At 39.6% G+C, this 12934-nt stretch overlaps 1 protein-coding gene across 2 annotated transcripts in view; it reads left to right on the forward strand.

Annotated features, from left to right (window-relative positions):
- Nucleotides 1-7582: 7582 nt before the first annotated feature.
- Nucleotides 7583-12934, forward strand: part of agap3 (ArfGAP with GTPase domain, ankyrin repeat and PH domain 3) — a 129587-nt gene continuing 124235 nt past the window's right edge. Inside the window, exon 1 of one of the 2 annotated variants that reach the window (XM_032530518.1) lies at nt 7583-8480. In XM_032530518.1, coding sequence (XP_032386409.1) covers nt 8120-8480 — 361 coding nt within the window. In that variant the 5' untranslated portion in view covers nt 7583-8119. The remainder of the gene's footprint in view (nt 8481-12934) is intronic. The other variant, XM_032530516.1, reaches the window with a different exon arrangement.

Genomic DNA, 12934 nt, shown 5'->3' on the forward strand with positions numbered 1-12934 from the left:
GTCACATTTCAGCTAACCCTAACCTTAAACCTATAAACATAACCATTGCCACGCTGCCTGGAAGGAGACGTTGGGGGCAAAATGTCAGATGTCCGGTACCTTCTGCTTTCTTTGTGTTGTGATTTTAAACTCTGGTTGATTTACGAGGACTATGATGGGTAACTGCTCCTCAGATCTTTGCAGTGTAAATCCAGACAGCCAGCTGGAGCTAGCTATCCGTCCAATCTGAGTTTTCTGTTGCAGGACTAAAAAAATGTTTGAACGTACGTATGTTCCATATGAATGATTATATTGCATATATTATATTATAAGTGGCGAACAGTGAGCCTGGGTCTAAGATTGTCACATCATGAACAAGTGTAACCAGAAAAGATGGAAACTAACGTAGACAGTAAACGAATAATCCCAAAAAATAATACAATGTTATTATGTCATTATGTAAAACAGTGTGCCTTGTTTGACTTATGTGACTACTGTAAGTCATTTAATGACAAAATAGAGGTCAGGTAAGGGGTGGGGAGGCACAATTTAACCTATTCACTTTAAATACATGTGATAGGGTCTTCACACGCAAAATTAACTCCATATTTATAGTGCTTTATGAATTATTTGTTGGCATATCACTGGCTTTGTTGTACTAACTGAGCACAAATAAATAATAAGTTATTAGTAAATAAGATCAAGCTCAAGTTGGGCTATTAGAAGTCTTCCCGGCATTGCTTGAGGGGCATTATAACTCTTCACTCCATCGCTCAACTGCCTAAATGCATTTTTATTATCTGATCAATAGCAATGCAACTTTACTTCAGTTGGTATGTATGGTACATATTGCCAGTGGATATTTGTACGGGGTCGTCCGTGGTTTATGAGTTTTTAATGATGAGACTGGCTCCATCCTGTCTTCAGTAAACAGTGTGATCAGGGCTGGTTTAATAGTGAAGCCTTTGTAAAGAATCACATGAGGGTTTTGGCCACAAGGCCTTATTAAGTTGAGGCAAAAATGCGCTACAAGATTCAGATTTAGTCCTCTGCAAGTTAAAATGAGAATCAATAATTCAGACAGGTTTCATAAATGTTGGCTCCCCCACATTTTTTTCTCTCTCTGGGTGTCAATGAAACGCGACATGCTCTAGTATTCATGGCAACTTCTGTCCTGGGGCAGCTCTCAGAGGCTATCGCAGATCATTGGAAAGATACCTTATGAGTCAGTTGGGAGATACTGTAAGATGCTCAGATTGTTAAGGTCATTTCATAAAATGACCTTCATTATTCATAATTACCTAAGAGACATACCTAAGAAGAGTTATGATCGGATATGCGTCATAAAAGAAAGCAGAATTTGATAAGGAATTAGATAAAGTGAGAGAAGAGATAAAATAGCTCCAGAGAGCACATAAGACTCAAACAAATAGCAGAAGTTGTAAAAAAAAAAAAAAAAACTACAGGAAGCTAAATTAAAACTGGACAGCCTGTTTTTCAAGAAAGCAGAGGGCTTTAAACGTAATTCTAATAAAATAAGTTATATAGCTGCCAATAAATCAGGCAAGCATCTGACCTCCTTAATAAAGAACGTTTTGAAAAGGAAACCTATAGTTTTAAGGGATGAAACATCATGCAAAGCCCACACAAATAACCAGGCCATAAATGATGAATTTAGATCATTGATGAAAAATTATATACTTCAGAAATAAAAGACCAGGACCCTCTCCCTTTCTTAAAATCAATCAACCTGAAACCTCTTTGTCCCAAGACAATTGAAGATCTTAGCAAGGACATAACCAACATAGAACTACAATCTACAAACTACTTTCCCCTCAAAAAAGCTCCAAGAATGGACGGCTTTCATAGAATTCTACACCACATTCTGGGCTAAAATCGATTCCTTCACAGAAGTGGTTAACTCAGTGCGAAAAAACAATAGGTAGACAGGAAAGACTTGCCAAACAACTTCTAATTATAGACCTTTAAGCTTAATAGACTTTGATAAGAAGATCATTACTAAAATCGTTGAATAATAGACTGGTACAAATTTTACCAAGCTTAATTCATTACGACCAAGCTGGTTTTATACGACATAGGGATTTAATAACTATTACCAAAACATGTACAGTGGTGTGAAAAAGTCTTTGCCCCCTTCCTCATTTCCTGTTCCTTTTTATGTTTGTCACACTTAAGTGTTTCGGAACATCAAACCAATTTAAACAATAGTCAAGGACAACACAAGTAAACACAAACATGCAATTTGTAAATGAAGGTTTTATTATTAAAGGTGAAAAAAAATCCAAACCATCATGGCCCTGTGTGGAAAAGTGATTGCCCCCTAAACCTAATAACTGGTTGGGCCACCCTTAGCAGCAACAACTGCAACCAAGCGTTTGCAATAACGTGCAATGAGGCTTTTACAGCGTCCTGGAGGAATTTGGCCCACTCATCTTTGCAGAATTGTCCTAATTCAGTTACATTAGAGGGTTTTCGAGCATGAACGGCCTTTTTTAAGGTCATACCACAACATCTCAATAGGATTCATGTCAGGACTTTGGCTCGGCCACTCCAAAGTCTTCATTTTGTTTTTCTTCAGCCATTCGGTGGTGGACTTGCTGTGTGTTTAGGATCATTGTCCTGCTGCAGAACCCAAGTTCGTTTCAGCTTGAGTACACAACAGATGGTCGGACATTCTCCTTCAGGATCTCTTGGTAGACAGCAGAATTCATAGTTCCTTTTATCACGGCAAGTCTTCCAGTCCTGAAGCAGCAAAACAGCCCCAGACCATCACACTACCACTACCATATTTTACTGTTGGTATAATGTTCTTTTATGAAATGCAGTGTTCCTTCTACGCCAGATATCCTTGGACACACACCTTCCAAAGAGTTCCACTTTTGTCTCATCGTCCACAGAACGTTGTCCCAAAGTCTTGGGGATCATCTAGATGTGTTTGTGGAGAAATTGAGACGAGCTTTGATGTTCTTTTTGCTCAGCAGTGGGTTTCTCCTTGGAACTCTGCCATGCAGGCCATTTTTGCCCAGTCTTTTCCTGATGGTGGAGGCATGAACGCTGACCTTAACTGAGGCAAGTGAGGCCTGCAGTTCTTTGGACGTTGTTGTGGGGTCTTTGTGACCTCTTGGATGAGTCGTCGCTGCGCTCTTGGGGTAATTTTGGGCGGCCGGCCACTTCTGGGAAGGTTCACCACTGTTCCATGTCTTCGCCATTTGTGGATAATGGCTCTCACTGTGGTTCGCTGGATTCCCAAAGCTTTGGAAATGGCTTTATAACCCTTTCCAGACTGATAGATCTCAATTACTTTCTTTCTCAATTGTTCCTGAATTTCTTTGAGTCTCGGCATGATGTGTAGCTTTAAGGATCTTCTGGTGGACCTTACTGTGTCAAGCAGCTCCTATTTAAGTGATGCCTTGATTGTGACAGGTAGGCAATAATCAGGCCTGGGTGTGGCTAGAGAAATTGAACTCAGGTGTGGACAACCACAGTTATAGTATGTTTTAACAAGGGGGGTAATCACTTTTTCACACAGGGCCATGATGGTTTGGATTTTTTTTCACCTTTAATAATAAACACCTTCATTTACAAATTGCATTTTGTGTTTACTTGTGTTGTCCTTGACTATGTTTAAATTGGTTTGATGTTCCAAAACACTTAAGTGTGACAAACATGCAAACGAACAGGAAATGAGGAAGGGGGCAAACACTTTTTCACACCACTGTATCTCCTTCACACAATATGCAAAGAAGCACAAAATAGATTTAAAATGAATGGCAGTTGATGCAGAAAAGGCCTTTGATAGACTAGAATGGTCCTACTAGTATTGTATAATGATATTGTATTATAGTATTATTAATATTTATAGTATTACATTTTAGGAATATGATTAGAACTTTCTACAAATCTCCTAAAGAGTATCTATAAATGGAATTCTATCAAAACCTTTCTCATTAACCAGAGGTATTGCCCAAGGATGTCCTCTTTCACCATCATTGTTTGCATTAGCAATTGAACCCTTGGCTCAAAAAAGTAGAGAGACAAGGGAGTTAGGAGGTATTGAGATTGGTAAGAAACATTTTAAATTAAGCTTATTTGCTTATGATTTATTACTTTACTTAAGCAATGCAATCACCTCCGTTCCACATGTTATAAAAAATAATTACAACCTTTTCAGGAATCTCAGTATATAAAACGAACATTGCAAAAACAGAGCGGTTGGCAATAGACTCTTGTAAAAAGGACTTGGAGAATCTCACACAATTTTGGATACCCAGTTCTATAAAGATCAGTTTCTTCCACTTGTCCAAAGACTTTAAGAAGGATGTTAGGCAGTGGCAAGACTTGAAGATTAATTTAATAGGAAGAATAAACCTCTTTAAGGTGATGTGGCTTCCAAAATTCTTATTTAAAATTTAAAGTATTCTCATAACGCCTCCTAAAGCTTTTTTTAAGAGAAGTAAACTCAATAATTTCTTTGTTCATTTGGGCAAATAAAGCACGTAGATTAAAAAGGAAACTTTTGTATCACCCAAGAGCAGAAGGGGGTCGTATTCTCTCTCTAACGTAGAGTTCTATCATGTAGCAGCTCAGTTATTTTATATCGAATGCGTAATGAATAAAGCAAACAAAGATCCATGGATAGGATAGAAAACAATCAATGACAGTGCAACAGTTTACTTCAAGCACTCTTTTCTAAGGTCAATATCAAATCAAAAAATATTGTTATTAATAGTACATGAAAGGCTTGAAATGAAATAAAAAATAAAAAATTCCATCAAGAAATAGGGCTTCCCAGGCACATACCTATTTGGAACAATCCATCAATAAATATACAAAGCACACAGCCATACTGGGAATAAAAGGTCGAATCCAGCAGTTGTCAGATGTCACAAACCATAACACCGTTGCACCATTCAGTGAGTTAAAAAGCAAATACAGCTTAAAAGATACAGAATTATTTAGGTATATGCAACTGAAAAACTGGATTTTTTGCAATTTTGACTTAGAAAAGAACATCCGCCTTGAAATGTTTTTTTTGCAAACATTTTAATGCCAAAGCAACAAAAAAGGAGGCTAATGGGTTCTATGTACAATTTACTGATAAGCATGGAACGCAGTGATACATTATTACAAAGTATATACAAAAAATGGACGGAAGACCTTGGGGTTGACGTTAAAGAAAAATGGAAAGAAAGCTTGTCACTAAGATTCAAGTTAACTACTGATGAAAATCTGCGACTAATGCTGTATAAGATAATGACAAGAATATAATATACTAGAGATAAAATGAACAAGTTTGATAACACATCAACATGTTTAAAATGTAACGGTGACTCCCTTATGCATGCCTTTTGGTACTGCAACGGAATTAAGAACACTTGGGAGAACATAGAGATTTGGTTATAAGTACACTAACAGAAAAATCAATCTCTCAAAAAAAATGTATATTTTTTAGGCTATAGAGGGAATAAAATAGCAGGCCGAAACCTTTTTCCTCTCTTATCTTTAAAAAAAACTGATATTGCAAAACTGGGAAATAAGAAGCAAATATTAATTATTTTAATTGTTGTTCTTGTTGTTGTGGTGTGTGTGTGTGTGTGTGTGTGTGTTGTGTGTGTGTGGGGGGGGGGGGTTGTTTTTTGATTGTTGTTGTGTTTAGCCTTTATTCAATGCATATATATAATGCACATATAAAAGCAAAGGTCCAATCCTTTGTGTGTGTGTGTGTGTGTGTGGGTGTGGGTGTGTGTGTGTGTGTGTCGTGTGTCGTGTGTCATATCCACTGCGCCATCACCACCCTAAAAGAGTTGTTTACACGAAGATAGAGTGCAACAGGATGAGCATTTGGAAGTAGGAAGTTCCAAACTTGGTCAACAGATGGTGGCAGAAGGCTGAAGATAACACGCGCAGCATGAGGTGTGCACAGGAGTGCTTCATTGTTATACATAAAAAGAAGTACATATGTATACTTTACTATATACAGTATACTAGATTCTGACAATGTATAAACAGTCACTTTCCAGAGCCATAAAAAGCTAATTACATGTTCTTAAGATTTGGGTAGATCTCCATCATCATAGGCAGAAGCACAAAATAAAGACACAGCAATAAAGGCACAACAAAGTTTATTAATTCATGCAAATCATAATTATCCTAATATTTAAAACAGCAGGGTCTTCTTGCTACTGTATAATTCCTCGGACACCATGCTGCTATACCAATTAATGAAAAGTACTGTGTCATATTGCAGCTGTTCAGACATGTGCATCATCATCTCGGCTGTCACAACAGGTTTGGTTACACAATGGATTAAAAACCTTTTTACAAGCATTAAATTATGTGAATACCATAGCAACCATTTAAAAAATATTTGCACTTTGTTTCTACTTGTGAAAATACTGAACAAAAATGCTAAAATTAGTGTTTTCTGAATTGTATGTCCCTCACTCATGCGGTGGTGTCAAAAACCAATATTATTCTCCAGATTGAAGCTCTGTTTCCACATGTAATACAGAGAAGAAGAAGAAGAAGAAGGAGAAGAATGCAATATGGTTATTGCTGTCTGTATTATTAATGTGCAAGGAAAGAGCTTCAAAGCCTCAGGCTGCCTGATGGTTCAGGAACTGTAATTCTTTTATCACCCTGAATTATATTTGAATTACTTCCTTTTATTTAAAACTTTTTTTCCCCTCTTTGCACAGTTTTCTTCTCTTTTCTGAATAAATTACATGTATGCTTTTTGTCCCTATTGTTTCTAAAGAGTCACTATCTGCAACACCACACTGCTGCACCAACAGTACAACTTTGACTGATTGTGACAGTCACCTTGAACAGCTGTTGTTGTACCGAACATTCAAACCAACAGGTGGAGCTGTGTCTTTCTTTTTGAGACACGGAAGATCCACTATGATCCATATCACACCACTTTTGATGAGATTCAATCATGTAAGATATTTTAAACATGCAGTGATACCCTATTTGATGAAGTGAAGTGAAGTGAAGTATGCGTGCTGTTGAGAAAGTTGACATGATGTGACCTCGAAGTATGTGTTTAAATTATAAGAATGCCACTCAAGACTATCAAATCTTCAAAACTGTCTTACACATCTGAGAAAGAGATGGGACCACAGAACCTGTAGCAAAAGATAAAGAGTATTTGGATATTGATATGGTGTGGTTTTGAATTTCAAACATCCACCTGGAATCTGTTCTAAGATTGAGTATTTTGGAGTTATTGAGGATAAACACTTGTCATTATTGATACTGGTCCAAAGAAATACACTAAAAGCCCATATTACAGTCTGTGTGGATACATGCGCGTCCACGTGCGCGTACGTGTGAAAAGAGTGAACGTGTAGGCCTACATGGGATGGCCTATAGCTGCGTTCTTTTAACATGACAATAAGAACTAGCTACTAAGAACAAATGATACCCCTACTGTTGGCTAATTGTAGTATCTACTTGTGTATCTTGCAGCAGGCATTTTTTGTGGTTGCATAACTGTCAGGTAGGTTATTATAATGATGTGCACGTTGCGATTCCCCCCCCCCCCCCCCCCCCCCCCCCCACCAAATCCAATCACACCCTCCCCCATCTCAAGTACAATTACGTGTTGGGTGACGTTTCAGCATGCGGAGGAGGGCGCTGGGCAGGGACCACTTGGACCAAAGAGGAGTTAACGCTATTTCATTTCAGCGCAGAATCAACGCATTGAGGGCAGAGGACCAGGGCGCCGTGCTGAAGCCTAGCCCATTGTCTCCTTCAAACAGAGCAACTAAGGAAAACGGCTTTGACCAAAACAGCGGTGTAGCCCATAAAGGAGTGTCCAAGTGGTAGGCATTACGGGTTTGAAAGCCACAGAAAAAGGGCCCTGGACAGATCTGGCCAATTACGGAAAATGAATCACAGTCACGTTTTGATAATATGAACAAGAGCCGCGTTTTGTTGCAATTGGCGACCAACTATTGATGCTTCTGCGCCGATCGTTTTCCACACCATCCATTCGCGCGGACTTCTTTTGTTCGCATCGCTTGAGTCCATAATTCTAGCCTGCATATTTGTGTTGCCGTTGTAAAAAAAAAAAAAAGAGTTAGTCGCTCCAAAAGACCTCACAAAAACCAAGATGAATTTCCAGTCGAGCGTCCCAGTCTCGCAGCAGTCTCAGCCAGCCATGCCCACTCCAGGCACGGTCCCAGCGCCAGTCCCCGTCCCAGTGCCCCAGTCCATCCCGTCCCAGTTCGGATCCGGATCGTCTGCGGGCTCAGGGGCTGGCCAGTTCGGTTCGGGGACTGTTTCAGGCCAGGCTGCCCAACCCGGCTCAGCGGGCTCGCAGTTTGTTTTGTCCAACTCAGCGGCCATCAGAGCAGAGATCCATCGGTTCGAGTCTGTCCATCCGAACATTTACGCAATCTACGACCTGATCGAGCGCATCGACGACCTGGCCCTGCAGAACCAGATCCGAGAGCATGTAATCTCTATTGAAGGTGAGTAAGGGGGGGAATCACACAGGGTTTCTCGGTCATTTGGTGCTTTTCACTCACTGAGGGCTGGGGGATAGGGTGGCGTATCTGTTTTGGGGGGGGGGGTCTTCTTTTTCTTCCTTTTATGTACACATTGTCATGGGGGCATAGTAGCCTACAGTGTCAACAATCACACTTTGTCTGAGGTTGGGGGCGTAGCCGATCTCATAGTCCTGCTCAAGGAGTGAATTGCCCCCATACACTGCAGTGTTAACAATAAAATGTTCAATTGCACTCACAAGAGGCAGCCTGTGCAACTGTAATGAGCTCTCAAAAAATTGCATCTGCTCTTAATGGCGTTTACTAAAGGGAACACTGTTTTCACATCTCATGCACTAGAGTCTGACCTTATTTTCAATTTGAACCATGTCACTGGAGCAGAGGCAACCACTGTTAAGTCACGTGTTGCATGAAACTATTGTAATCATTGCCTGAAACAAAGCAGAGCACGCACACAACTGTTATATAGGGTGCTGGAGAAAACACATGATGTACCATTAGAGATGGCGTGATGGACATCATTGAGTGTGTTACTGGTATATTATTTGTCACACTGGAGATCAAGTTGAAATGTGTTATTACCTGACCAGAGAAGGATGACAGTGACTGTAAACCAGCCAAAGCAGCTTTCAAATCCAAGTGAGGATGATGCAGTGTCTGAACGTCTTAAATTATGGTAGCAGTTTCTGGTGTGTTTATCCCCACTACTTACCCACCATGTGTCCAATCAATGGCTAACACAGCAGTCAGTGAACTGTCCATCAAAGCCAGCTGTCAGGGGTCTGGAGGAGTATTACAGCAACTGTCTGAATGCTCTCACACCACTTGTCTTTGGTAGCAGTATCACAATTTAGATTTTATATATGTGTATTGTGTTAATGCAGCTTTAAGGAAAAATATTGCTGGTTGGCTTTAATCTATGGTGATATACAAATATTCACAGTTATCAACAGACCTCAGGGTTGTGAGAGATGATCTTAACAATATTTATCTGAATATGCAGTCAATGCTGAACATGCTTCAGGATATTCCATGTTACATGCCGATGACACAGCATGCAGGGACAGATTGTTGCATAATTTTCTCAATGAAAGAATGTCTTTTTTCTGGATCTCTATATGACATTACTGGGGCCTTTTTTACGAGTTATCGCTAAGATGTACCTCTCAAATACAGAAAGGTTTAAAAAAAATAAAAAACTGGTTATTGCCTGTATCATTCAAAACACTTTAACTCAAGGAAAACTCCATCAGCTTTCAGTGTTAGGTGTTACACATTCAGAAAAAAACACTGGAAGTAATTTTGTGGTGTTGAACTTCACTTTTATTGTGGATTTATTCTCCTTCTACCGTTGTGTCGACTTCAGTTACATCATTTTTTCCCCCCAGAATGCCCTTTAACAACCCTCTGAAAAAATGTTAGTGTTTAACAAGCTAACAAGTTTATGAATAGTGGGCCATGTTTGAAGGCCAATGTATCTTTTTGATTGTTCTCCAAACAAGACATATGGACTGCATAATTATCTACTTGGGCTTCTGTTGGTGCAGAAATGGGTCTTTCTGGGACATCTTCCTCTCAGTTTCTCACTGTGTGATTGTTGAACATTAGTACAAAGATTAGAAAAAAGCCCTTACTTTCTGAGTCTGAAGTGATGCATGCTAAACCTGGTGCTTATTGTTGATGTTTGAGATTAGAAATCTCTCAGTAGGATTTCACAGCATCTGTATCCTTGGGAATAAAAACAAAACTGATAGTTGTGGCATTGTGTCCACACCTGCAGGCTAATACAAAATGTTACACTGGGAAATGTTTAACCCCTGCTGAACAACAGAAGAGGGACAGGGATGCCGTTTATTTATGAATCTGTTTAGCACATTGTTTGTGCTGCACTGCTTGGGCCGACGTTATGTAGAATGGTGTTGAATTGACATTTCTAAGCATACACCATATGTCAAAAAGGCATAATAGATTTTGGTGTCCTTCCCACAAAAAAGTCATTGCATTAGCTTTGATTTACATTCTGGTGCTTTTTCATCCTGTTAAATAAGAAGCAGTTGCCTTAATAAGAAACTTCAAGAGGCTTTGAAGAACTGAAACTGGAGACTTGTCTTCACCTGCACTGTGGAACTGCAGAGCTGTTCCTCTTCAATCTTGCATCATTGCAGAGGCTGTTGCTAAGGAACCAGGGGCTCATGCATTTAGCTGAAAATGCTGAAGAAAGAGTGTATATAAATTACAGCCCTTACAATATGAAATTTTCATCTTGCTTAGATTTCCCTGTTGTTTTGTTGATTAATAAGATCTTTTATGTGACGATGGCACACCATGCTGGTTTGTGTGTTTTTTGCCTCACATTGCTTCTTTTGCAGTAATTGATATTCAGGGTGCTGCTTGGTTTCTGTGCAATCATGTTGCAACTCAGAACAAATAATTATCTTTTCTTTTTATAACATTTTTTTAGGACTGATGCTAAAGCTGATCTAAATTAGACAAGCACGTTATTTATGATGACCAGACCAGAAAATGGGTGAGCACAATGGCTGTGCAAAAATATAAAGAAGTGCTAATTGGTTGGCATGTGATTCCCAGTTAATTCAAGTCTTTAAAATGTTTTGATAATAATCCAAGAGGCTTGGATAAGCGTGGCAGATTAATCTGTTTCGGGGCCCCAGGGCAAACATTTACTTTTGGGCTCCTGTTGCCTCTAATTTCCCATTAGGTACAGTGCACACAGCACACTATAGATGACAGCTTCATTATATGTTGCACAGAGGCCCAGAAACCAACCAGTACTACTGGAATACTACCTGCCTGAAGCTTTCCATGTTAGTTTGTGGTTATTTAATCAAACACTTCACAAACAAATTTAAAGTAATCAAATTGTCTAAAACCACCTAATGCACAGTGAAGCTGGGACATTTGGGGGCCCAGGGGCAGTTGCCCACTGTGCCTGGTTGGAAATCACATTCACAAAACATCTCTGATCTGTGACCTGAATGACTGAGAACCTTTATTGACATAATGCTAAAATGACTCAAAATCTCCAAGATTAGATAGTGGAGTTGCTCGAGTGGCAAACCGGTGCTTTATCTGAAGCAGAATCAGCTTTATTTGCCAGGTATGAGAACACATACAAGGAATATTTCTTTGGAACATCGTTGCTCACAATGTTCTTACACATCCAAAAAAACCAAACAACATATATACATACTCTAAACAGAAACAATATAGAAGCAATAGTGCAATAAATGCAAAGAGGAGTGCAAAGTATGCAGAAGTGAATTGTGATAGTTTTAAATAAATGAACAGTATGAACAGCTCTGGAATAGAGAGTGAGAATGATGAATAAATGATAAGTGAGATATGAGAATGATGAATAAATACTAAATAAGTGGAATAATAAGTGGAACCAGTAAACAGGTGCTGTTAGAGACAGTGTTACTGGGTTATTGCACAGAATTGAACCTGACAGTGAGTGAGAAGTCAACTGTTCATCAGTGTAATGGCTTGTGGGAAGAAACTGTTCCTGAGTCTGTTGGTTTTGGTGTACAGTGCTCTGTAGCGCCTACCAGAGGGGAGAAGCTGGAACAGGTTGTGTCCGGGGTGAGATAGATAGATAGATAGATAGATAGATGTTTATTGATCCCAAGAAAAATGGGAAATTCCTGTGTAACAGCAGCAAAAATCAGTCACAAAGCACAAATATAAGTGTAAATGAAATACTTGGAAAAATATACATACATACAATATACATGAAATAATAATACGATAAAGTAAAAAGAACAAATATTTGAATATGTACAGGATGGGGAACAAAAATGTGCAACTGCTTAAATAATATGCTAAAATGTAAATTTAAATAACCAAATGTCCAGGTTGCATTAGTGCAGTAGTGTGGTGTCCAAAAGTCTCATCTACCACCCAGTGATGACGTGTTAAAAAGTGTTATTGTTTGTGGAATGAATGATTTCCTGTAGCGGTCCGTGCGGCATCGAAGCTGTCGGAGCCTCTTAGAGAAGCTGCTCCTCTGTTGGACCAGTGTGGGGTGGAGGATGGTCAGGGTTATCCATGATAGATAACAGTTTGTTCAGCGACCTCCTCTCCACCACAGCTTCAAATGTGTCCAGTTTGCAGCCGATCACGGAGCCAGCCTTCCTGAGATGGGTCTGCAGTGATGTTTCCTGCCCGTTTCCTGACTCTAGAAGTGTATAAGTTCATGGACGGAGGGCAGCTTGGCACCGATGATCTTTTCTGCAGTCCTAGTCTGCTCCTGTTCTTTTTGGTGGCAGATCCAAACCAGACAGGGATGGACGTGCAGAGGACAGACTGGACGATGGCTGTGTAGAAGTGGACCAGCAACTCCTCAGGCAGGTTGAGCTTCCTGAGCTGGCGCAGGAAGTACATCCTCTGCTTGGCCT

Source organism: Etheostoma spectabile, chromosome 12 (assembly GCF_008692095.1).
Source record: "Etheostoma spectabile isolate EspeVRDwgs_2016 chromosome 12, UIUC_Espe_1.0, whole genome shotgun sequence".
NCBI lineage: Eukaryota > Metazoa > Chordata > Actinopteri > Perciformes > Percidae > Etheostoma > Etheostoma spectabile.